We start from the raw sequence: 26,851 nt of genomic DNA on the forward strand, positions 1-26,851 counted from the left end.
ATGCAGGTCTGTTACAAACCGAGACTGAAGATGGCAGTGGGGGGTGTGTGTGTGAATAATCCTTACTGGAGCAAGTTCTCCCATGAACAAAGGAGTGTCAAAGCTCAGGTTCCTCCAGGCTTAGCTGACCTTGACATTCCCTGCTGTAACAAGACACAGGCCATTCTCACCTGCAAAGTACTCCATATACACTGAAATACTTAAGTTACCATTTCCCCATCTCTAACCCTTTCTCCCTCTCCCCGCTACTTCCTGTGCATCTCCCATCCTTCCTCCAGACCCCCACTGCAACAGCCTCACCTTCCCCCTTGGCTTGATTTTAGATGTACCAAGTAACTGCTGCTAACAGAGTGAACAGCAGCCACCTTTCCTCGTGCTAAGAGGAGGTCTGTCCCCTGTCCCTGTTGTGACTGCTGCCCTTTAGCCCAGGGAGGGAAAATTGGGCAGTGGACTGAAAGGTGCCTGGGAGCAACCCCCCAAGAGAGTTTGTGTGTCCCTAAGTCTCACTTGGAACATTCAATGGGAGGAAAACAGCTTAAAAAAATAAAGGCAACTTTCAATACAAGCAATTTTCTCAAGCAGATAATTGGAAACATGGGGAGAGGGGGAAGGGGAGATGGTTAGTTTGGGGGTTTTCAGTTTCTGGTGCTGGAAGATAACAGACAGGCTTTCAGTATGAAGCAGCATAACAGTACTAACCTCGGTACTTACATTCTTGGTTTTCTTTAACAGCTAAATAAATCAGACACACTCCTAGGACCTTCATCAATCATATAAAAAGAAAATGTTTATTGGGGTGATAAACAGGCAACCCTGATGTCTCCCATCAGGTAGGACTGGCAAAAAGAGCAGAGGGAAAAGAAAAATCACAGAGCCGCAGAGCTGTCGAGACTGTGAAGGACCTCTGGAAGTACTCTGAAATGCTTAAACATTACAACTGAAACTGAAGGCAGCATAAATACTTGGCTGAATCAAGCTCAAGACTGTTGCTTGCTTCCCAAATGCACAGCGGGGTGTGCAATTTTGTTTGCTGTTTATTTTGGTAGCAGGACTGGTGCCGCTGTGGTTATCACAGAAGGAGCAAGAAGGGCAGAAGTACCATCCTGGTTTAACATTAAGTCTAAGATGAACACCACGCTGCTGAGCAAGTTGCAGGGACTAGCAAATGCAAGAAGCAAGGCAAGATCCAGAGAAGTCTGCAACCCATTTGTCTGGAGCTCCACCACCTCTTCATTATCAAGTTTCCAGACGGAGTCTCTGTCTGCTGCTTCCATAAACCCCTTCCCACCCACACACATTCCTTTCCAGCAATGCTGCTTTATTTGGCTTATCATTATCTTTTCATTAAATCCATTTAATTGGTGCATTTAACTCTTTGTGCTCCTTAATGGTGCCTCTGATGTCACTTGTTTACTGAAAAAGCAGTCACAGTCTCAAGTATGACATTTCAAAACAGCATCTAAATAGAGAAAGGTCCTGACAGTCCCAGTGTCCAACTGTGCTAGCTCCATTAACTCACTTCATAAAACACTAGGCATGATAAGGCAAGCTGGACTTTATGAGCTGTGAGGCTGTCCAAGGCAAAGTCTACACACCACTAGGGTATTTCCAGAAATCCAAAGTCTGCTTTTCCATAAGCTCCTTTAAGACAACAAAGCTGCATCCCCCTGCGATGAACTATATGCGGCTTTTACTGCATCTAATGCAGACCAGAGGGGATCCTTTCCACACTGCTCAAAGCACAATTAGTTTACTTCATACATATGCTATACCTGGTCTAAGTTTTCATAGCCAGATCTATCACGAATATAAGGAGGAAAATCCCAAGTGGGAGAGGTGCCAGCAAAAACCTTAATATAATTACACCAGGAAGGAAAAAATAAGATAATCCTTTGGCAATTTGATTTTAGCTGGGCAACTGCTGCAAGCTTTACACACAAAAATGTACCAACCCCGGGGCACCACCAGCTGCACCCACACTGGGAACTTTGTCAGTGTAAGCCCCACCACCCCCCTTTTTATTAGTGCAGCCAAAATCTGCCTAGGCACTGTCAAAGGCAGAAGGCTGCTTTGATACAGAACAGGAAGCTTTTTCCTTCGCAGGGAGGGTTTTTGCTGGCGGACTGGGGACAGGCAGAGGTTCTCTTCCCAGGGTTTTGCTCCACAAGACTTACTTTTCTACTGAATAAGTGGACTGAGCAGGTAAAGCAGCCTTCACTGGGCCTGGTACCCATATGTCAAAGCATCAGAAGAAGTGCAAAAGGCTAGACCAGTTAAAAGAATAGCTTTAGGACCGTGCAAGGGTATAACCACCTACATATCCTCTGCCAGTGTTCTGTTGGTCAGAGCACAGCATGGTACTTGCTAGCAGAAACCTGTTGCACAGGCATAACTGAAAAGTAAAGGCTTTGCTTTATTCTCGAACCCATTTGTCACTTCTGAACAGAAAGAGTGAAGCCCCTCTAAACACGGGTTGCGGGAGGGAAATCGGCATTTGAAAACACCAAACAGCAAAACCTCCTCTAATGCAACACGTGCTCAAGCCAGAGCAGAGTTCTTCCGCAGCACCACGCTCCTGGGAGCAAGGCACCTTGCTGCGTGTCTTGTTGTGAGGCTTTGGCAGAGAAGAGTCTCCACTGCCTTGCCTTGCCAACAGAAGCAGGGCCTCGATATTGTCAGTGAAAACACCATGTTTCTGACATGTAACAACACGGGTTAAACTTCTGTCATGAACCAGGCGAGTTGTAGTTTTAACACGTTAACATGTTCTACCAGGGGAAAAGCTGGAGTATTTTTAGCATGGCCTGAGTGTTTGTCTCTGCACTGCTCTGGCCTTTTTTGGAATTTTTAACTTTGGAAACAAATACAATACCCTTTGCAATAGTGAAACACCACCTATTTTCTTTTATTGTTTGCCACACAAACGACTGCGAGTTGTGCTTCTGAAGACATTTATGGAGAAACATAAACCAGCTACACTTGACACAGCTTTCCCCTTTCACAACTTAAACATCACTTACTGCTTCCCTAATTCCTGCCCATGCTCCCCAGCCTTTCCTACTCACATGCTTAGCTCTGACAAAACCCCAGTGGAGAAATCATTTTTTCTTCATTATGAAATGCAATCCCAAGTTGTTGCTTGAAGGCATTGCTCCTTGCTCTCCTGTTTGAAACAGCATGTGCACACCAAGAGGGATCGAGGAAACACACTGCAAACTGCATCCCATGCAACTGCCCTTCACGCAGTCCCATTTCCAGAATATGCCAGGAACAAGCATCTGATGACAGTATGCTTGTTTTCAATCACAATAAAACCCCACAGCTGCATTATCCCCTCCACCGTGCCATGCTGGGGACAGAGCCCAGCAAGTCAGAGTCAGGTATAAAGAAGGAGATAGAGTTTAAGCACAAAAGTAACAAGAATTGATGCAAGGCAAGTCTGACGACTGAAAGGAGAATCACATGGAGAGAAGGAGGATCTCTGTCCTCCTTTTATCTAACCCATTTCAGATAGTACCCCCTTCCTCCTCCCCTCTGCCTGGCACTAGCGTAAGCATGGAACACAGCCGTAAGACACAGATGTCAGACAGTCCATGCTGCACACAGCTGCAATCAGCGTGCCCGGGGACTGGCAATGTCCACGCCACACAAACAAGTCCCCCAGGCAAACAAGACTCTTGAAAGGATTAATGGTGAGGGTCTCTCCTGTGGGTGCAACAAGGAGACTGTGGTTGGTCACTTGCTCCCAGCTGAAGGGAGAGGAGAACAAGCCTTCTGTCTGACACGGGTCTTCTCTTCCTCCTCTTCAGAGACTGGCATTACCGCTGCTTCTGGAGTGGGGGAGGAGATGGGGCAGGGGGGCTGCACTTGATGACTCGAGCTCATCTCTCAGGCAGCAGGACGAAGAAGATAGCCTTGAGGAAGTGACCAAAGCTGCAAACAGCGGACACGAGCCAGTGGGAGCGGAGGCTGGGGTCAGTGTTCACCACGCATTTTGTGATATCTGCCTATAGGGGAGGGAACAGAGATCGTCAGAGAGATGCCTCGAACCACCTCAGCCACCAGGGCAGATTCTCCTGGCCCTCCAACCCACAACACCTCACCCTCACTGCTGCAGATCCTCTGTGTCACACTGTCAGCAACACAAATGCTTGCTCTGACACTTCATAGAATCATAGAATCATAGAATAGTTAGGGTTGGAAAGGACCTTAAGATCATTTAGTTCCAAACCCCTGCCATGGGCAGGGACACCTCACACTAAACCATCCCACACAAGGCTTCATTCAACCTGGCCTTGAACACTGCCAGGGATGGAGCACTCACAACCTCCCTGGGCAACCCATTCCAGTGCCTCACCACCCTAACAGGAAAGAATTTCCTCCTTATATCCAATCTAAACTTCCCCTGTTTAAGTTTTAACCCATTACCCCTTGTCCTGTCACTACAGTCCCTGACGAAGAGTCCCTCCCCAGCATCCCTATAGGCCCCCTTCAGGTACTGGAAGGCTGCTATGAGGTCTCCATGCAGCCTTCTCTTCTCCAGGCTGAACAGCCCCAACTTTCTCAGCCTGTCTTCATACGGGAGGTGCTCCAGTCCCTGATCATCCTCGTGGCCCTCCTCTGGACTTGTTCCAGCAGTTCCATGTCCTTTTTATGTTGAGGACACCAGAACTGCACACAATACTCCAGGTGAGGTCTCACAAGAGCAGAGTAGAGGGGCAGGATCACCTCCTTCGACCTGCTGGTCATGCTCCTTTTGATGCAGCCCAGGATACGGTTGGCTTTCTGGGCTGCGAGCGCACACTGCAGCCGGCTCATGTTCATTTTCTCATCGACCAGCACCCGCAAGTCCTTCTCTGCAGGGCCGCTCTGGATCTCTTCTTTGCCCAGTCTGTAGCTGTGCCTGGGATTGCTCCGACGCAGGTGTAGGACCTTGCACTTGTCATGGTTGAACTTCATAAGGTTGGCATCAGCCCACCTCACAAGTGTGTCAAGGTCCCTCTGGATGGTATCCCTTCCCTCCACTTCCCTTCCACTGTGAGTTATAAAATTGGGCTCAAGGGCACTACAAAACACACTTTCCTCATTCTGCATCAACAAAATTAAATATCCCCTTTCTTCACCCCTGGGAAAAGAAATGCTACAGCAAGATTGTCAAGCATTTTCCATTTAGAATAGCTCAATAAGAGAAACTTTTATTCCCTTTTCAAAAGAGCTAGGAAGGCTTGGCAGTATCAGCATTCCCACCCTTTTCTGTAAAGTAAGATACTTCCCAGAGGTTGTCCTGTTTAATATCAGCTCAAGTTGCTTGCACTTTTTCTCTTCCCTTAATGTGTTATTTGGAATTCGTTCAAGCAAGCCAACCCCCAATTTAAATCTAAAGCAATGCAAGCTTTGTTTGTGGAAATATGTGTGCTGGCAGAGATGCCTCCCAGACACGTGGGCCAGATTTAAAGATCGCTTGGGCAGCTGGCTTCAAGTATTAACAAGAACAGAAGCTGGCCTGCAATGAATAAAAGTGAAAACAATCCAGCAAATTCATGAAGACAGGATCTCAGCTGGCATTGGGAAGAGAAGGTGGAAAATATCTGGAGGGTAAAGCAAACGGGACAGAGGTAGATAGAAAATTGCATCTTCTGGTGGGGGAAACAAAGTTCCTTCAGCGATATAACTGAGTTTGGTTAAACTTCAGGCTAGCACAAGGAGACAGATGGACTGTAGCTCTGTAACAGAGGGTGCTCCACTAGCACATCCGCTTAACAGCTTTCAAAAATGCCTTTTGGGTGGCAAATGTGATCAAGAATCGGGTTGGAAGGGGGCAAACAGCTTTTTCTTTACAGGCTTAGCTCAGGGGTTTTCCAAGTTTGCCTTCTGACACAGGTCTCTCATTGACCAAGCAGGGGGAAGTCACACTCTCAACCCTGAGATGTTCCTCCTGTAGAACAGGACACAAGAGCTACCAAATACAATAATCTTTACCAGTATTTCTGCCTGTGTTTGAGACATGGGTGAGCCTCACCTCACCAACCTTGGTAATAACCAGAAGAAAACAAAAGGTGACCTAGGGGACAAATCCTCATGCCCGGGTAGTGAGTACAGCTGCATTAACCGACTCCCCCATGATCTTCAGACCAAAGGTCTGTTGACAGCAGTCTTGAGGCTGGTCTCCTACACATTTCCTTGCATTTCACACATGGAAGTCTGAATGGCTGGCATGCTGAATCACCCTGCACTGCTGTTCTTCAGGGATCACTAGGAGATGCTGAACCCACAAAGAACTGAGAAGTGGAGACAGCAGGAGGAATGAATACAGGCATGAAGGGATGGGCAGAAACAGGGTGACAGGAGGAAATGTGGAGGGAAGTAAGATGGGTCTGCCTAAGTGCTTTCAGTGATGTCTTAGCAAAGTCACCCTGTTTGCATTTGAAAACAGTCTGATCTGATTCAGCCTACCTGATTTTAGGGACCTGCACCATGTCATATTTAAAATGCAGCTGTGTCAAGCTGTCTCTTTAGTCAAGAGAAGGCATAATGTGCAGGTAACCAGCCTGAACATGTATTTAGATGTTAAAGCAGCTGAACAATAATAAACCTAAGCTCTAAAAGGTTTAAGTGCCTCATGTGAACCAGTACAAGGCCCAAATATGCACACTGGGTTGATTATAGCTGCAGAAGGTTGATTTCCAGATGTGAAAGCGTGGACTCCCTACTAAAGGCAATGAACTCTCTGCGGTTAATCAAGAGGAGCTGCAGTCAGAAGCACTTAACAAATTTGCATTGTGCTTGCTTAGATAAACAAAATTGCTCAGCTATTTAACAACTGCCTCAGCTACTGTTATCCAAATAAAGCATACCTGATAAGCCACTGGAACTGAAAATAAAACAGGTCTTTTAGTCTTGTGAGGCACTGATAAACTCCTGCAATGGCAGTTTTACCTTTGCCTGTTAATTGTTCAAACAAGTTCAAGTCCCATGCTCTTCTCTGCAGCTAACGTATGTAACAGATGCTGAAAAAAAGTAATAAAAAACCCCTTTCTTTTCTACTGAGACTGCAAACTCTCCCCAGGGAGAGATGGTGCCTTAAAAGGTGAAACATTTCTTGTTTCTCCTAAGAGGTTTGTTTTGGGTTGGGCTTTGAGGGGTAGGGTCATTCTCCATCCTGTGGAGGTAGTATGGGAACCTGCTGCTAAGAGGTTCAAATGCCTTTTCAAGGTCTCCACAGTGGCTTTTGTGAGACAGCTTGGAGCACAGTGGCTCCTCTGGGCAGGCTGAGCCTGAGCTGATGCGTAAGAGATGGGGGCTGTGTGTACAGGGGAAAGGAGGATTCCATACCAAGACAAACTACGAACCAGCAGATGAAAGGGTCCCCACTACAGAGTGATTTGTCTGGCACATTTGTAAACAAGGCTGGGAAATTTCACACTGCAGTGCCTGGATCAAGAGGAACATTCAGGGAAGCACAGCACAAGATGGCAAGAGGATGAGCAGCTTTTCCCCAGACTGAAGGAACCACTCATTTCTAGAGGGAAAATAACTCCTTGTTGCAGCCCAAAATTGCTGGTAAGAGTACTGGAGACGGGCTATAATCAGTGCAACCCAGCAGCTTTTACAATTGCTTAGCTTGATAGGGGGCAGCGAGATTGGCTTCCCTTTCCTAGGGCCAGATCCCAAGAGGAAGCAGCATACATTTAGCAACTTCAATAGAAATATGCTTGCCATACAAAGAGGGATCACAGGCAGATGGACCTAGCCATGGACAGGGCTCATCTACTCACCTTCAAGGAACTGCTTCTGGTCTGAGGATGGGTTTTGTGGCTCGTTTGCTATGCAACAAACTTTCAAAATATATCCATGTGGAACTAGCAAAATGCCCTGTTTTGAATTCTAATAATGTAATACAAAAATTAAACCAAGATGCTAACTTATCAGAGCATGCAGGTCTTACCAAAACAAAGGGAAAAATTAGTTGGAGACTAGGAGGAGACGCATTCCTATGCAACATTTCAATTTTAATGAAACTGGATTTTTTCCAAAGGAAAAATTGTTTCAGAGAATACATTTCAACCATCTCTACAGGTACCCAGTTAAAGTAAGCCTCAAATGATAGTGAGGCAGGGATTTCAAAGGCAGGAACAGTGCTACTTAATTGGTCGCTTTCCCAGGATTTCCTCTTCACCTGCCTCAGCACAATTATTTGTGCAAATGCAAAATGAAACACATCAGGACATTCAAATTAGAGGTCACTTTTCAGCCCAATCAAGCAGTTCCCTGACTCAGTTGAGAACACAAAGTCCCATAGCTTTAGACAGGGCAAGGACAATTTAAGGCGGCAATCACACTTAGCAAATGCAAAGGATCCAAATTCAGAACACCACCACTCTTCCAGTTGCTCTTTATCAAAAAGGGCTTCAGTCCTGGGGAAACTGGGTGACTGAATTAGGTACAGGCACATTTGGGGGGTCTCAGCACAGAGAAGCAATGTTCAGTCTGGAAAAAGACGTCTCTCTGGTCTGTGTGGGGCTGGGAGCCCGACTATTTCCTGATGGCTTGGGAATAAATATCACCTCTTGGAAAGGAGGGGATTTGCAACTGTGGCTCAGTCTGGAAAGAGTGCATACCTTAGGAACAAGATGTCCCGTGATCTCAGTGGTGGCATATGGCAATATTTAGCTCCAGGCAGCATCTGCCAGCAGTACAAAGTGCTTTTGGTTATATTGCTCCAAGAAGAGTCTATATCCCTGCCAGAAAGGCACAAAGACCCTGGTACATCCCTACATTACCCAACCGCTAACCACTTACACAGCCAACCAGTCAGCTCGGTCTCCTGGGGAGGTCACTAGAAAGGTGTCTGGCTATTTCACAGTACCTAAGTAAAGCTCTTACTCTGAACCATCCTTCACAAGAGCATTGTATTTTCCATTGGGTATAGAGAGAACCAAAGAAATCAGATGCTTAAAGCCATATGATATGGAATCCAAACCAATGCAGAGCAGCACCATGCTTTACCCATCGTCTCAGAGCAGTCCTATGACAGACCAGGAGCCCTCCCACTGTGGATGGGTGTTATGAGCGCCCTTCAAAGCATAAGCATGCTACAATTTGAGCTACTTCAGAAGAAGTTATTCATGGAACACTCTAAAGGTCAGGGAATGGCACAAACTGCTGAGTTTCAATATCCCTTTCAAATTCCTTATGGTGGTAAGTCACATTAATATACTAAGCTTTGACCTGGAGAACCATGGAGCAGATGAAAGGGGAACTAAGTTGGCAGGCCTCGCATTTTTCAGTTTCTAGAAAAGAGCTGCCCAACAGAATGACCCCTCTTTACAGTCTCTGGCTGGGACCGGCTGGCAGCTCCAGAGGTGTGCAGGTCAGGAACAGAACAGGCCCTGGTGAGTCAGGATTGAATTAATCTGGCACAGCTACACAGGAAGCTGAGGACCAAAGCAGCTGATGCTGTCAAGAACAGGACCAGAAGGCAGTAAGAGCTAGATGGAGCCCAACAGAGGAGTAAGCAGGACAGTGGTGGCTGTGGAAGAGAATCTCATCCAACATTTTTCTGCTCAAAGCTGCAGTGGGGGTACTCTGGCTTTCATTTGCTGGGACATTTTCGAGCCTGCATGTGTGGGAGCAAGCTCGGTCAGACAGCATCTCTTACCCAGCCTCCTCTCCTCTTCAGCCATGTCACCAAGGTCTTGCGGACAAACTCTCCCAGGCAGTCTACGATAGTGTGAACCATGGCTGGCTGAGCGTGCCTCACACAGTCCACCGACAGCCCAGCTGCCACAGCATAGAGAGACACCACCTTGCCCCATGTTATGCCTGTGAAAAGAGGAAAGGTCATTCAGCTTTAGACATGCACACATAGCTCGGACTTGAATAATCAAAGGAAACAGCTCTCCTCCATTACACATGCTTACTGCATGTGTGCAGCTTCAAGTTCAGGTGCAGCCACAGTTCTGCATGCTCTCCATCATCTGGGACTAGAGTACCAGGACTAGGGAAAATGCTCCACCTGGGGAAGCAGAATTAAATGATCTGATGTGGACATGGTTTGTCCCCCTTCCAGCACTGGTTACACACCTTTGGAGAATGCAGCCCAAAGGCATCATCAGAACAGGGAAAATGTGCACCACCATGGTTTACATTGTTATTAACTCTCAGCCATACACATGATGCACAGGAGGCGACTGAATCCAAAGAGTTTGAACAACCTGGGGATTTGCCACCAGCACAACCCTTAAACACCCTTTAGACAAAGTGTTCCTGGTTTTTTTAGATCAGAGGAGACTGTTCCAATGTGGCGTGCAAAGCACATGACATAGGCATCTCCAGTCTGTTCTTCATAACACAAGAGCAGAAAAGGGAGGCAAAGGTACAGGGCCAAGGGGGTTGGTGTTCTCCTTGATGCAAGGCATACGACTCAGTCTCCACCTGAAAACAAGGTAGCTTCAAGAATTTGGCCACTCTGCCCATAACTGTTAACACTGCACATCCTGTCCCACTGAAGGCAGTGTGGGGACCGAGCGTCAGTCAGTTATCTAATCTCCTAGAAAACAGCCTTCCTGCTAGGCTGACCTGCCAGCAGCGAATGCTCCATGGAACTTGTCCCAGCAGCAGTCATCTTCCTGTTAAGGCTAGCGATGAGCACTCAAGCTCAGTTCTGGACAGAAGCCACCCTCCCTGGGTCTCCCTCACAATTTGCCAACACCACTGGGCATAAACTGCCCATGCTTAAACACTGCAGCCAGCAGTCCCTCACGGCTTTTATCAGTGACCTGGGAATGTAACCCTTCTGCACCCATGCAGAACTACCACAGCCCAATGGCACATGGATTTCCTTTGGATCTGCTAGGAAGTTGAATTCCCCCTTTACTTTATTATCTGGAATAGCAGTATCTGATAAGTAGACTGTGAAGTATTTTACAGTGCTAGGTCTTTATGGAATCCATCCAAGGTCTCTCTCAAGTGTAGCCAGAAGCCAGGTGAAGTTTTGGTATTTAAAAACCACACAAATCACTTCTTGCTGGGTTGCAACAAGAAAGAAAAGAGGTGAGAGGAAGGAAAGATTTGTTCAGTCACTACATCCAAGGACCAGGAGGGACTAAACACACAATCACAAAACTGGATGTGCCTCGCTGAGAAAGCAAACCCTTAAATATAGCCAAAATGAGGAGTCTCTCTCTTCAGTTCATTGCACTCCCAGATCCCCAGGCACCCTGATCCACCTCTTTGGAATGGAACTCCAGACTCCACACCACAGCAGAGCTCCCCACATTCCTTGAAAATATGCACAGATTTCATGAGCATTTCCACAATCCTTCCACTTAGTGCCTCAATGGGACACTCACAGCAACACCTAAGAGAAGCTATTGAAATGTCAGCCACAGCAATGGCTTGTTAGACTGAAGAAAACCCATCCAGTGTTCCAAAAAAGCCCTTTTGCACTGATGCAAGACCAAAATTTACAGATGGTTCTTTCGTAGCTTTGCAGCAACAGTAACAGCAGTAGCTCAGTCTCTGGTAAGGCTCTGTCCTTCTCCTGCGCTATCTCCAAGATCAGAGGAAGTTACTAATATAGCTAAATTGGCTGTTATTCTGGTTTTAGTAGGTCCTGCGGTGTCCCTTCCCAGAGCTGTCACTCAGGAAGTTCACTGCCTATGTGGTATTCACACTGTTTATCTGTCTTTCTCGCATTGTGTCACCATGACAGCCAGCAGAACAAGCCAGGAAGAGACTATGAAACCACATGAGAAAATACTAGGCAGAAGGGTTCTCCTGGCAAGAAACAGGCTGTCCTGTTGCAGGTCAATACATCTCCACCCAATTAAAGAGGCTGTAACGGGTTACCTCTTGCTGAACACAGTCTCCTGGACCAGAGCCTCAGCCAGCTTATACTCAGCCTTAGTGTAAGTCAGTTTGTATAGTTCTCCATCCCTGTGGAAATATGGCTCCTTGCATCTTGAGTTACATGAACCAGAGTTACCCAGAATTCCAGGGAAGAGTTCACTGGCTTATTCCTAAGCTCTCACTGACAGTGCTCTTTCTTAAGTATCTGAAGCAAGCCTGTTGGTTTTGAAGTATTTACATGGCAGTCACTAAGACTGCCAGGGAGCTGAGGACACTCTGGTAGAGAGAGCTGTAGTCTTGATTAACTTTGTTTAAAACCCAAGTTTCTCTTTCCAACAGAAGTGTATCCACAACCTATGAAAGACAAAGGCTCAACAGACCCATGATTTCCTTAACACACAGGAAAGCAGTTTGTCCTACAGACGTGTCAGTCCAGGAGTCTCTTCTGAGGGAGGACAGAGAGAAAGCCCTTCAGCTCTGGCTTCCCTGCCGAGGCTGCTGCATAGCGGTGCTTCCTGCAGGACTTGTGCAAGGTGAACGCTTCCTCAGGACACTGTCAGAGCCCCCGTCCCTTTCTCACAGACAGCAGAAAGAGGGCAAGCCGTCAGCCAATGCTCATCATAGTGATAGATGTGAACGGGTCAGCGGTCACTTTCCATGATCTCCTCTTTACGGATCATTCCTATAAGGGCCAAACCAATTTGTCAATCTGCTTTTCCTGTTACTGGCAGAGCTGGGTCACGGGGTGGGAGAGGAGGAAATCTGATTTCCCAGCATGGAGACCCCTATTGCCACTGATGGAGGCAGAAGATGGAAACAGCCTCTGGCTGGGCTCCTCACCTGAGGCAGGAAGGCAAAGCTTATGCTGCTGTTCACACAGGAAGTTGTAGGAGAGCCCTCAAGCAAGGGAAGAGCAGACACCTCTAACAGCTGCTCTAGACCAAAGCTGGGCCATGCCTGTGGCTGGTTCCTCTGCCCCAGGAGGGCTCCAGCAGCCCCCCAGCCCCAGGCAGGGCAGGGGAACAGCTACAGCAGCCCCCATCTGCACTTTTCCAGCTCCATTAACTTTTCTCTCTCAAGAACTCCCTTGGCAGGGTAGAGGAGCACAATCTACTGAGAAGGCAGCGCCTCTGACCAATGTGATGACCAGGCCAGGGTTGGGGTGACCCTAGGTGACGCATACCCTGGCATAAGCTGGAATTGCATCTGCCCCATGCACATGAGCAGGGAAGACATATTGTTTTGCTCGGAATTCCTCAAAGGTCTGGCTGCCATCCACATTGGGTGAAATGAGCACTCATCACGCAGCAAGACGATCTACTCGCAGCTTCCCATAGTTTGGACTAGCATGCACAGGAGCTAACAAAAAGAGGGAATGGAAAGCTGGCCCAGAAAGGAACAATGAAAACATAGAAAGTTCTGAGGAATCTGCTCACAAACGTGGAACAAAAGGATATGGAAAAAGTGAAAAGTTGCTTAGAAGGCATTTTAAAAAATAGGAAATACAAGTTGCAGACACAAGGCCAGTCATGGAGCTGGAGGTATGCAAACACTGGCGAGCCCAGGGGAAAAGTGAATTAGCAGAAGACTGCTCTTGAAAGCGTTCCTGCTGCATATGAGCTTGTCTGCCCCAGGGGAGAGCTGAGGAAGCCATGAGACACAAGTGTTCAGAGCACCGCACTATCCAATGTTACTCAAATAAACTTCCCCCTGCTCCACACAGCATCAAAGCCTAACTTGCAAATCAGACCTAAGAGAAACATGATCAAGGGCTACATTTCAACCGCTGGGAGAATACAGCCAACACAATATACTCTCCTCTGGTGGACAGAAAGAAGCCCAGAGGAATGTGCACAAGGCAGGAAGCTCAGCTCAGAAGGCCTAAGTGATGAGGAAGCCGTGGGATGCACTTCTAACAGCATTTGCTGCTGCAGGGGAAAGCATTTTCTCCTGAGAACCACCCCTTTTGTACAGGGTTCACTTGAGCCCAAGCACTCATGATTAAAAAGTGATGAGCACCCAAACCAATACAAGCTTTGCAAGAGCCCACATACCTGGCAGCTCTTACCAACTGGAGGAAACTCTTTCCTTTAGGAAGGGAAAATGGATCTCCCTCTTCTACTTCTGTTTTTCCACAAAGTGACCCCTTCCTTCTGGGATTTATTTAAACAGCTAATGTAAATGCCAGCTGAGCCAGGCCCCAATCCAAAGCCCGTTAAAGTCAGTGGAAAGTCTCCTGCTGGCTGCAGAGCAGCTTTGGACCACACACCAGAACCAGTGGTATTGTCCCAGAGGTGATGCTGCTGCAGATCCTTCAACATCCAAAGCAGGTCTGGCTTCTGCAGTACCAGTCTCCAAACAGATGGACTCTCTTCACCCTCAATAACTAACAGGGAAGCAAAATACAGCTTAAGCCTTACCAGGCTCTGTGAAACGCACACTTTCTCCCTGTATTCTCAGATGTTAATCTTCATGTAACTGGGATTCAAGCTACACCAGAAAAAAGCCAAACCTAAGATAACTGGAATAGACATTCCTCTAAAGTCAAATATGGCACAATGTGCCCATGCATGGGGACCTGAAAGGATGCCAGATGTCCCTAGACCATCTAGGACTTGTGCTTAGTCGAGAGGTGTAGACTGCGGACAGGAAGCGAGCACAGCCAGCGCTATATTGTGAAGGCTCAAAACCAGGCCAGAGTGTGGAAGAAGGCAATTTAAAGGATTAAGGAGAAAAGCTCTTCAGCAACATAGAGTCAACCCCCCCTCCCCAGCTCCCATTGCTGGAAAGGCAATGTGAGTAACTAATGGGGCTCCCCAGACTGCCTGGGCACTGCAGTATCAGAGTGAAGCTGTTTTCTTAATAAACTGGACAGTGAAAACCAGGCTGGAGATGCTTTAGCCATTGGTAATTGGTATGAAAACTCAGACTGCACTTGAGCCTCTGGTTTCCTCTGCTCAATAAGAGCCTCTTTGCTCTGAACGATGAAAAAAACAGGAACGAATGTCTGGCTGCCACAGCCAGCTCTGATTTGCTGGATTTAGCATTAAACGCTGAGTCTTGAGAATGCAGTTGGGATCCAGGAATGTTAAAAATCAGCGAACTCCTCCCCCTCTGCAGCTCATCAGCTTTCTAGCAAGAAAAATTGCAATAGTGGATTGATAAAACCAATTGAGTACACAACCCCAGCCTCGCGCTCACAGGTTATCCTGCTGTTAGGTTAGCTGCTCTGAGGCAGAGATGGGAAAGAAGAAAAAGAGGAGCATACAGAGCACTGGGAGGGTTTGAATCCACCCCCTGTGCAGCCAGCCAACTGCCACCCATTTATGCAGCACGGTGTCCTCAGACAAAGGGGCAGTACTGGCAACAGAGCTTGAGCCTGGGCTTCTACCGTGTTCCCAAAGTCTCTATCATCTGCAGCCTCAAAGGGCTGAGTCCAGATCCTGCTCTTACTGGTCTGAAACCCCCAACTTTAGAATCAAGAGTTACAATTTGTAGCTTTACATTCAACAAAACCTTTTTAAACCATCCACACTTTGCACTTGACTCCTGCGCTAAGTTGAAGAGCAACTTCTTCTAGAGAACAGCTCTTATGAGGAGCAGCTGAGGGAAATGGGTGTGTTTAACCTGGGCAAGGAAGCTCAGAGCAGACCTTATTGCTGTCTACAACTACGTGAAAGGAGGTTGTAGCGAGGTGGTGTCAGTCTCTTCTCCCACGTAAAATGCAGTAGGACAAGAGGACAAGTTGTGCCAGGGGAGGTTTAGAGTGGATGTTAGGCAAGATTTCTTCACTGCAAGTGTTGTCAAGCACTGAAACAGACTGTCTATGGAAGTGGTGGGGTCCTAATTCCCAGGAGTATTTAAAAGACTTATAGATGTGGTACTTACGGACACGGTTTAGTGGTGAAATTTGCAAGTGCTGGTTTAACTGTTGGACTTGATGATCTTAAAGGTCTTTTCTAATCTAAATGATTCTATGATTCTAAGAGCACACACAGAAAAAATGCAGCTGTGAATGAATGCGTCGGTATACATTGGTGAGAGCAGGAATCCCAGGAGCCAGCAGGGTCTTCTCCCGAGCATCGTGTTTTTGCAGCGTAGCAGCATGCAGTCTGCTCCACCCACAGCCATCCACCTTTCTGGCTTAATTCCCTGTCACTTCAGCTTTGGAGGTGGGCCAGTCCTGTAGTCAGCTATAGTCATCCAAGAAGATAACCTGCTTACTTGCAATGCAAATACCCAAGCCTGCGAACTTGACCTCCATTTTTCTGCAAGCCTTGATGCAAGTGAAGCTCAGCTCTAAGTGACAAAGACAGGGCACCTGCACTTTGAACACAGCCACACTCAGACATTCCTGACATACTTGCCCAGCTCTTGCTTTCCAGGCCCACAGAGCCTCCCAAGCCAGCCCAACACAAAGGCTATCTGCATTCCAGGCATGCTCTGAAAGAATGCCCAGGGCTGCAGTGCTAGCCACAGAATTCAATTCCATACATTTCCTATGAGACAGCATCAATTTTGCTGATCCAGGGAGGAAATCTGCCCTGCTCAACCTGCCAGGAGCCCTGCTTGAGCAGTCCCTCTCAGAGATCTATTTTGTTATCTGTTGTGATTCGGGAAAGGATCTGTGCTCTCCACCACAACATACTTTAGGTCTGAAAGCCAGGGTGGCATCTCAGGGCTTCTCCAGGCTGTCAGTGGTTCCCATACAGTTCATCCTCCTAGAGAAGCATAGCTAATTGTGAAGATAAAAAGGGTTTGAGTGAGGAAGCCTATCTGAAAGCACAACAAAAACCTGGACTTCTATCCTGTAGCAGCTACTCCCAAAGTACAAGAATCAGTGCTTCCAATGACACTTACCACATCAATGTCACTGGATCCAGTCCTTTCACACTACTATCCTGTTGCAAGTAGCTCTCTTTGGTTTTTTGTTTTGTTTAGTTTCCAGTCTCTAACATCTATTGTCCCTTCCACAGACAATAAGACATTGCAGAAAGTATAAAAACCATGTCAGGACTTGCATGACATAAATCTCCATGTAAAATGTTTCTCTTCCTTTGATTCCCACCAACTGCATTCCCAATGACAGGCAGGGACTGCTTTCAGGGCAGACTGAGGTTCCCTTGCAAGAACACGGCACAGAGTGTGTCCTTGCTTTTGCCAATCATCTCTGACACCAGTCAAACAGACGCAGAAGAACATTCACATCTAAACAGCAAGAAAGACAAAGCACATGCTCATCTGGAACAGCTGGCCTTGAGGGCCAGGACCCTCTGGGTGTCAGAAAGCAGAAGCAGCAACTGGAAGCAGCAGGCTCATTGCAGTTCTGGCTGTTGCTGTGGGAAAGGAAGCCAGAAAGAGAGGAACTCCCTTGTGATGAGTTGGTTCTGGCTCCTAGCATCAGCAGTGTGAGCTGGAACAAGGGAGACTCCCATGTAATGAATCTTCTGTTGCCAATGATGAGCAAAGGAGGTTGGAATGAGTGGCCTCCCTGTGCAATAAGGTAACACCACCTCCTAACAAGGAAGGGCAGGAGATGCCTTCTAGAATGAGCGAGAACCACCCAGGAGGATATAATAAAACAGGGCATTTCCCTGCCAGAACAACAGAGCATAGTGGAGCTGTCATTAAATCATTAAAGCAAGGCACATTGCCAAACTGCCCTCTCAGAAACCAGGCCCCACCTTGCAGGCTATCCCAGAAACATGCCTTCTCTGAGAGAGGTGGCTCCATCCTGTTCCCTTCCACCCAGCCCTGTCTGCGTATCTGTCAGGGCACGGTACCTGCGGTGAAAATCTGTGCTGCCACTGCCAGGAAGGCATCTGTCACCACTGTCTCCGAGTGCAGGGAGATGTTCAGTTGGCGGGCGATATTCCGGTAGACGTTGGGGCGAATGTATTCCAGCTCATCTCCTGGAAACAAATGGTCAGGAGTCAACATGCGGAACACCAAGTCCTGCTTTCACCACGTAGGAATTACAGCTGGGGCCACCTCACATATCCCTTCAGCCAAAAAGACTTAACCCCACATCCACCTTAGTTTAAGCAGGCAGCAGAGAGCCTAGGGTCATTTAAATGCAACCGCTGCTACCTGCAGCCTGCTCTCCTAACATCCCCTGTGCTTGGGGGACAGGCAGTAGCCCTACACAGGTGGTGTAGCTGCAGTAATCCCCAATTATAAATTACGTTTCCCTGCTGCCTGACTTTCCTCCAGTGCAGGAGACAGGCCTCAGATAAGAAAAAAGATGGTTTTGCTTTGGAAGTGGAAAGGAGGCACATACATCTATGTAAGCTTTTGAGAGATACACCCTTTCTCAACACCCCATCAGACTTGTACAAAAAGCATCAAGATGAGAGTGACTCAAAAATGCTGGAGGATGATGAAAGTCAAAGATCCACCCAGAGCTGCACGACAATAATTGTACAGAGGCTATCAGCTCGGCTGTTTTCCTCTCACACAGGCACTGAGTGACAATCTTGTCTTTCTCTCCTCCAAATGGTTAAAGAGATGCTCTTTTGCCTGGCTCACTCCTCAGCAACAAGGCTGCCGACACACAGAGACACATGCTTTCACTTCCAGGTTGTTTTTCTCCAGCTGGGAAATGTTTGGAGGTGTTAGGCTGGCTTGAAGATGAAGATGGGAATACCAAGGACAAGCAGAGAAACTCCTCCTACAGGTTTGAGCTATGGAGCATGGGCAACAGCAGTGAAACTTATCCTCTGTGGCAAAACAGTTTTTCAGCAGTAGAATTAATAAAGCCCATTACATATATATATATATATATTATATATATATAAATCCATTCCAATGGATTTATCTGTCTATTGGCATTCACAGATATTCAATGAGGGTTGCACAGCTGCCGTAGGAGCACAACACAATGCATACACTGCATGGGACCAAGGCCCTTTTCAAATGGAGAGTCCTATCTGGATTTAGAAGGACACTTTATGGCCTTCACCCAGGGAAGAGGAAATCTGGCACAACAGCCTTACATCCTGCTGCAAGACCCAGATGGCTTGCCCCAGTCAGATGGCAGACTGATCCTCCTGAAAGTATCAGTTTTGTGGGAACTGAAAAGGAAGATGCCACCCCAACCAGGAGCTTGTTACAGAGTCATGAGCTACTGATCCTTAAATCATTTAGCTGGCACTCAGCACAGCACAGGCAAAGACGAGCTCTACTGAATACCACAGACGAGCTCTCCAGGCCCTTTGTGAATGTGGGATTGTCTCACACAATCTGATGGCAAGAGGAAACCCTGCCAACATATGGTCAGCCCTAATACAGGAAAACCTTAGCTGCATTACTCAACAGCTGTTTTCTCTTGCAGGGAGCACACAGGCTTCCTGGTAAATGTAAGGAAACAGGGCTAGCACTGCCTGTGGTTAGTGGAGATGGAGGCATGGGAGGGTGGGATCAGCACTTGGTAGCCTGCCACCGTTACAGTTTTTAACAAGCAGTGCCTGGAGGCCACAGATGAGATCAGGTTTTGGTTGGAGGCACATGTGTTGTTAAAGCGGGCCCTGCCCTGAAGCAATGCACAGGGCAGGCAAGAGCACTGACTGAAGAAAAGCACTTGGAAAGCAGTCCCAAGTCAAGGGAGACTGCTTGCCCAGCCAGCTGCAGGTCCTCTCCAGCAGCACCTTACATTGGTGGCAGTCCTTGGTGCCCATGTTCCAGTGCCCGACTGTACACTTTGCGACATCCAGAGCAATTTCGGTGCTTCTCCTTGTTCCTCCAGGAGCTATGGAGGAACAGGCAGGACAGCAGTCACAATTCTCACATGCAGAAGCTCAGTTCAACGGTAAAAGGGCACTTGTCTGGGCCTTAGCCAGAGGAGAAAGACATTCAAATAAACCATACCTCTGACACCTATGGCAGGTTGGTCTGGGGTATCTCTTTGGCCATACCGTTAAGTTTTACCACCTCTGACTCAATTGCATCAGTTAGCTGCTAAGCCTCACTGAGCTGATGAGCTCTTGTTCCCCAAGACTGCAACTGCATCACCTGTGCCCAGCACCTCTGCTCACCCACCAGCCAGTTCATCAGACTCTTTGTGTTCAAGAGGGCTAGGAAATACTCCAACTTCTCACCTCCATGGGCTTCTCAGCACTATCACTGAGCAAAAACTAGCCTGGCTCGTTGTGCTGCTTAGCAAGCAGCTAAGCACTACCATTCCTGGCAGGTGGCTGGGTACTACTTGGACTTGTAATGGTTATAGCAGCGATGGGGAAAAGAAAGCCACAGGCCGTGTGGCAGGCAGAGCTTCTGAACAAACAGGATGAAAACAACTCTTCATCCTAACAAGAAGGACTGCTCACCCTTCTTGTTGCATGAGTACCACAAACAGATTTGTCAGAGAAGGTGCCAAGTTCCTGGGACTGTCAGCCAAATCTTTCCATCTGGACACAAGTAAGTAACAGGAGAGTCACCCAGAAGACGCCTTCAGAGGCAGTCTGCCACCTGCTTGCCCTTTAACATGTTCCTGGCCACCCACAGAAGATCTGTGCAAACAGATCTCAACCCCCAACCCAGGCAGAGAAGAAATGGAGTTCAAAGAGGCAGTAAGATTGACAGAAGAACAAAAAAACTCCAAAGACCAAACAACCACTGGAAACAAAACCAGAAGTGAGCTCAGCATAGGAGAGAAAAAGTGGAAAAGAATAAATGAAAAAGAAGTCACTAAGAAAGGGGAGAAAGCAGGGAGACCAGCCTGATCCTGAGTTTGTTAAGCCCAGCTAAAGATTACTTCACCAGACTTATTTGAACTTCAGCGTGATTAAATCAGATGCAAATGCTAGTGGTAGTTTCCAAGCCAGATGTGAACTAATGTACTAGCCTGCAGGCAAAGAGGGATGTCAGAAGCAGCTTCTGAGAATGAGGGTGTCAGCATGCTGAAAGACAAACAGCTAGACTTGAGTATGCAGGAGGCTAAAAACCTATAGCAAAAGGCCAGGCAACTGTCAGTATTTAGTAGGCGCTGTTGTTGCAAGCACAACTCCAGAGTATGTCTTCAGGTAGCAGCCTACAGGCACAACCTTCAAATTGCTCCTCCTGCACCCTGGCAGTCATGATGAGGGCTGGAAAGTTTGGGCAGTGTATGACAGGCAGCATCAGCCAACTCCAAGAAGAAGCAAGAAAACTCATGTTTTGCTACATGATTAAGGCAGGCAGAGGAAAATTAAGCACACTGTCATCATACTGTCATTGAGAAGCAGCTTTTGCAAGATCTCCAACTTATATGGTCTAAGCAAGTACACCTTGCATCTGGGCAAGCAACTGATGAAGCCCCAAGTCCAGAGGTAGCAGAACTCTACTAGATGGAAGTTTGGGTTGCACCATGACAGAAAAGTCACATCTGGAGAAAACCCTGCAAGACCTGATAAAGTGCCAAGCTGAGAAAGACTCCTGCAACTACTGTGAGAACTGTTTCACAGCTGGAGTCTTGTGCAGATAAAATTAGTTTGCTGTTGGGCTTTATTGGACTGCATCATGCTTTTAAGTTGTTCCAAGTCCTTAGAAAAAAGTAGCTCTGCAGAAGCACTGCACTGAGCTGTGCTCCAAGGGACTGATAAGATGTAAGTAAAAGAGCTGTTTAGGGAATATGACTGAAACAAAATCTAAATGCCCAAAGCAGAGAAGAAAACCCTCTGTATCATCAACATGAAAAGCCTCTTGGCACTCCTCAGTTCCAGAAACCTGGTCTGAATTGCTCCATATAGTTTCAGTTCCCACCCATACCTGCAGGCACTTACCCAGTCGCAGCAGTATGGTGGACACCTCGGCCAGCTTACCGCCAGGCACTGGTGCATTGTACTCAGGTTTGCTCCAGCTGACACCTGCTCGAATTAGCCTGGAATTGATGTAGTCTCTGCAGAGAGCCTTGGCCTGGGACACAAGCTCCTTGTCAGTGGGAGACCTGTCAAAAACCTCCATCACCTCTGCAGCAAAGACTGAGGAACGGCGTAGCACTTCCATCCTTGGCTGCTCAACCCGCACCTCCACATACACTTGCTGGAAGGCTGAGCTGGTGCCTTAGATGAGAATCCGCAGGAGCTGTGTAGTGATCCTCTGGTCTCTCGGTCTCATTTCACCTGGTGAATAGAAGAATCTGTGAGTCCTCTAGTGTTGCCAAGATGTAAATCAAAACCCCAGGTATTGCACCTTACAGTTATGCTAAAGAAAGTAGTGTCATATTTGCTAAACATCTGTCTCAGTGCATCTTACAGACAAGGGGCAAAGTCTTCCGTCTTTCAGCCACTCTCACTGGCAGCATGACCCACAGAGGGGCTGAGTTTTGAACTGTCAAGGTGTTTCTTCTTTCCCAGTTCAGATTCAGCAGTCCTGGAATTACCCTTCAGAGAGACTGATGGTCAGAGCGTGGAAGCAATTCGCAGAACATGTAGACAATCTCAGCTTGTTTCAATTAAACTGGAAAAAAACCAAACCCTGAATCCCAAATACCAGCTCTGGTAACCTCAACCAGATGTCAGAATTCCAGCTCAGTAGGTCATGGATCTTTCTGAAGAAATGCCCTATTGCAAGAACAAGGGCACAGGAGCATCTGCAACATGCATACTGTTTCTCAAAAACCTCTGGCAAAGCAGAGAGAGCAAACAAAAGCAGATTTTAAAGAAGTTTTAATGTGCAAATACCTAAAGAGAAAAAGAATTTTCAGAGGCACCTGGATTCATTTGTTGATTGGAGTTTTTTACCCAGCGCTGCCTCTGAAGTCAGAGTCAGACTGGTTTTATTCAGTTGTTAGTAAATGTATTTTTCAGCCCCCAGTTTTAGACATCTACTTACAACAGCGATTTTCAAACAAAATAAAACCAGTTATTTTTGTTTCTGTCAATGAAAAATACACTTACCTCTCACGCTGCACTCGTCTCCCCTTAGTGATTTCTTTTTGGGTTTGCTGTCATGCTTCTCTGAAAGATCTGCATCAATGAATACCTGGTTTAGCATTCATAGGATACTGTCACACTTGTCCTCTGTAGAGCCCCAGACTTCTCTGTCTTACGCTCTGCAGGGCTCACACCAGTGCTTCCTTCCCCATTCCTGTCAGCCTCGCATCCCACTGCACTCCACCGGGATCCTCCGGGCTTGCTCTGCTGCTTTTGAGGCACCCAGGCGCAGAGGAAAGCTGCTAGCTTTGGCCTTGTAAGGAAGATGAAATAACCGGGAGGTGGAGTAGCTATAGCCAGGGAGCCACGCTTTCTCCTCCCCTTTCTTCTCTCTTAAGGAGGTTCTACTGCCAGCGCACAAAGGCTTTGTTCAAGGGCTCATCTTCGGGGTCAGGGCAGGAGAATAATTTCTGGGCGAGGTTGTCCTGTCCCATGTAACAGACAGCGAGGAATGCCCTGCTGAAACAGGAATAGCTCCCGGTGAATTCCTACGGTGGCTTTTCCAGAGCTGATGCTGGCTGGTCCTTTTCATACAGTAGCCACGCCGGGGAACTGCAGGTTGTCATACTTCAGCAGTGGGCTAATCACACCAGTTCAGTAGAAATGAGATGATTAACAAAGAGCCACAGCCTGGGGCTGAAGCAAGTGGTGCCTGTATTCCCCCAAACTATGGGTAGTCTGGCTAACGAAGGGGGAGTAGTTTGCCCAGGACGAAGTGCTTTGCAGGAACATGTCTGTAACATCTCAGTGTTTTAAGAAAGCTAACATACAAAGTTTAAGGAAAACACAAGAAGTAGTTTTAGAAATAGAAGTTTCCTGAAGACAAGAAATGATACCAGCCCAGATACAAATTCTCCCCAACAAATAACAATGCGTACACTAACAACTGGGTACCTGGCATGTTCAAATTACAGCCTTTCCAAAAGGAGGTCAGAAGCAAGAAGTAACTCTTGTCACCTCTTGCTTGTCACCTTTGAGAAAAGAAAGAGTCAAGCACACCTCTCAAAGGTGTTGATACCCAAGTACAAGCTTCACCACTGCCGGTCTCAAAATTGAGGGATAAAAACTGAACTGCATAAAAAAAGCATTATGATACGATGCATCAAATACTGTGGCCAACATCCAGCACACAACTCACGCACATGTCTTGACACATAGCATGTATTTGTCTTCCATTAACTGGATTGCTGGAGACTGCTTTGCTGCTTTGGGAAAGGGGCTGCAAGGAAGACTCTTCTCCCTTCAACAAAAGACCCTCTTTCTGACCTGGCTTCTTCTGAGAAAGGATCAGGGTTAATGAGAGGTACACAGTGCAGTCAGCAGGGGCTGCTGAAATATATGATGTGATCATATTAAGTTGGCAACAGTGACTGTGTATCTCCAGTTGAGAGAGTTGGGCTTGTTCAGCCTGGGGAACAGAAAGCTCTGGGGAGACCTTAGAGCAGCTTCCAGTGCCTAAAGTGGACGACAAGAAATCTGGAGAGGAGTTTTTCACAAACACATACAGTGACAGGACAAGGGGGAACGGCTTTGGGCTGACAGAGAGGAGATTTAGATTAGACATTAGGAAGAAATTCTTCCCTGTGAGGGTGCTGAGGCCCTGGCACAGGTTGCCCAGAGAAGCTGTGGCTGCCCCATCCCTGACAGTGTTCAAGGCCAGGCTGGACGGGGCTTGGAGCAGCCTGGTCTAGTGGAAGGTGTCCCTGCCCGTGGCAGGGGGTTGGAACTGGGTGAGCTTTAAGGTCCCTTCCAACCCAAACCATTCCGTGATTCTATTTGCTCAAAGCTTCTCTCAGATACTTGTTTTTATGCACCAGCCTCCCTCAGATTTAAATGCAGTGACAATAGATGCCTGTCCCATAGAAGCTGAAATCAAGATTCCTGAGATCCTGTGCTCCTGCCCATCGCTCACCCACCGCTCCTCTGCAGAGTGTGCCTGATGGTCTTTTGGAAAAATCATATTTGTGCCTTTGCAACTCTGATGGCTGAAAAAATCATTAAAAATTATGCCTTAGCTTCCAGCAGCAGCTGACAACTTGAAACCTGAGTCCTATTTAAACTGTCCCTATTCAGAAGGGCTCTGAAACAAAGATGAATGCTTAAATATCAGTTTCGTTTAACTAATTATGTTTCCCAGAATTCTGGCAAATATGCAAGTGTCACGGTGCCTCCCAGCTCTCTGCGGATGCCAACCCCATCCCACGTTGTTCCCTGCAGGATGCAGCACCTGCTTAACTTCCACCCTGCAGCAAACACACAAAAACTGGAAACATGAAGGCTGTGTATGATAAACCAAATGTTATATATAAAAAAGCCCCATACAGTGGTGCATGGTATTCTGGTTATATTATTTACACACTAAAAATACAGCTTCACACTGAAAGGTAGCAGTAAAAATAGGTGAAATCACAGCACGAAGTGTTCAGCTGAGCTCTAAAGAACAGTGTTACAATCCTGTCAGTGGATTGAGCTGCCAGTGTCATCTGAGCCCCTTTTTCCATAGTATGTTCAGGCTGTAACACTTAAGAGGCTGGATCTATACTGGAAAACCCTTGTGGCAAAGAAGTATCAGGAGACAGTGCAGAAACAACTTTTATCACCCCAAATCACTGTTCCCAAGGTGCTGGCATTACTGGCTTGAAGAACAGGATCCACACCACAGTTCCTGCCACATTCGGTCACCCACATCTCATATGGGGCGACCAAACCAGCTTGGAGCATTCATATAGCTTTCATCACAGAGGTACCACTACATTTTATAAGTATGTCAAGTGGAAACAAACCTAGGAGAAACCACATCAGCAAGAACACAGCAATAGTCTAAATGCGGGCAGCTTATGCGCAATATTAAATAACTTAGCTGTTAGAGCTAGCTGTGAGCACACTAAGCTTATGAAAGCCTCTGCATGATATGGTTTCCTGCAAAAGCACAAGAATAACCCTGAGTGCCCTAGGAGGGAATTTGCAGCCTTGTTCGCACAGCCTGGTTTCTATCAGAGGTATTGTTTTGTTTCACCTCTCAGTGCCAACCCCAGCTACTTCACACAGCCTACAACAACTCCAGCAGGAACTGCACACTGTAACACAGATCCGATGTTCTAAACCACCTGCAGAGTAGGGACTTAGAAAGGCAGAGGGATGCCAGAGAGCCTGGGAACGAAGCCCGCTAACCCCTGCCTGCTACAGAATGTTTCCCTTCAGAGAGAAGATGCTCTGGCACTGTAAACAAACCATCCCTGAACCTTCTGCATTATCTCACCCAGTTATATCATACTTCTTTCCGCTGCCTCTTTCTGTCTGATTTTTGCAGCAATACTTCAGTTCTGTGTGTGTGAAGTTATCGCTTTCCACAGCAAAAACACCTACGATGTCAAGCTTTAGGTTGCAAAACCATACAGGAGGAACAGGGAGGCTGGAAGAAACACTTCTTTGTGTACAGAAATATTCTGCCAGCTGCAACAGGAAAACAATACATGGAAGTAGCAGCTTAATGGGACCCAAGCAAAACACTGAGGCGTTTTGAAACTTTCTCTTGCTTCTGAAGGACTTTATTCAAAACCTCCTAAAAGCCAAGCAGTTGTTTGTATTACAGGTGATAGGAACACCCTGGAGCACCCTTCCTGGAGCAGGATTTTGCAGTGCCAGGTGTCACATCCCGTACTAAAGAGGCTGTGTCACTGTGAACGTATCTTCCACAGCCTTTAGACGGTTCTCCTTCATGAGAATATGGGTGTAGTGACTTAAACACATCAAATTTAGCTATCAGTCCACTACTTAGATCTCTGACAAAGATTAGCACTGATACACAGTATTTTCTTCTCTTAACCCTCTACAGTGCTCACTGCCACTGTAGACACAACTTCCTGGTTATACGTATGTTTTGACAAAGGCAGAACAAAGATACAATGTACTCCAGAACTGATGGACAAACACAGTGAAGGGGAAACCACAGCATGAATTTGGTGTTTTGTCTCATTCTAGCCATTTATCACCCACAAGGTTTGGGGATCATTTCACGCTTACGCACAAGATACGCACACATGGACAGGTGAAGATAGGCAGGTGCCTCTGCCTGCAATGACCCTAAAATC

At 47.1% G+C, this 26,851-nt stretch overlaps 1 protein-coding gene across 1 annotated transcript; it reads right to left on the bottom strand.

Moving 5' to 3' along the window:
• Positions 1 to 757: 757 nt before the first annotated feature.
• On the bottom strand, positions 758 to 23,008 carry BOK (BCL2 family apoptosis regulator BOK). Its single transcript, XM_065673801.1, has 5 exons — positions 22,725 to 23,008; positions 21,609 to 21,947; positions 17,634 to 17,762; positions 9,659 to 9,822; positions 758 to 4,007 (listed from the first exon to the last, which is right to left on the bottom strand). The coding sequence occupies exons 2-5, from the start codon at positions 21,829 to 21,831 to the stop codon at positions 3,882 to 3,884; spliced, it is 642 nt and encodes a 213-aa protein (XP_065529873.1). The 5' UTR covers positions 21,832 to 21,947; positions 22,725 to 23,008; the 3' UTR covers positions 758 to 3,881.
• Between the last annotated feature and the right edge of the window lie 3,843 nt (positions 23,009 to 26,851).

Source organism: Lathamus discolor, chromosome 3, assembly GCF_037157495.1.
Source record: "Lathamus discolor isolate bLatDis1 chromosome 3, bLatDis1.hap1, whole genome shotgun sequence".
Taxonomy (NCBI): domain Eukaryota; kingdom Metazoa; phylum Chordata; class Aves; order Psittaciformes; family Psittacidae; genus Lathamus; species Lathamus discolor.

Excerpts from the sequence above, each read along its gene's own strand:
- BOK (XM_065673801.1), bottom strand. The coding sequence starts at position 21,831 with ATGGAAGTGCTACGCCGTTCCTCAGTCTTTGCTGCAGAGGTGATGGAG. Across the intron at positions 9,823-17,633 it reads AGCACAGATTTTCACCGCAG|GCATAACATGGGGCAAGGTG; the intron begins GTACCGTGCCCT and ends CTCTTTTCACAG. Across the intron at positions 4,008-9,658 it reads TGAAGAGGAGAGGAGGCTGG|GCAGATATCACAAAATGCGT; the intron begins GTAAGAGATGCT and ends CCTCCCCTATAG.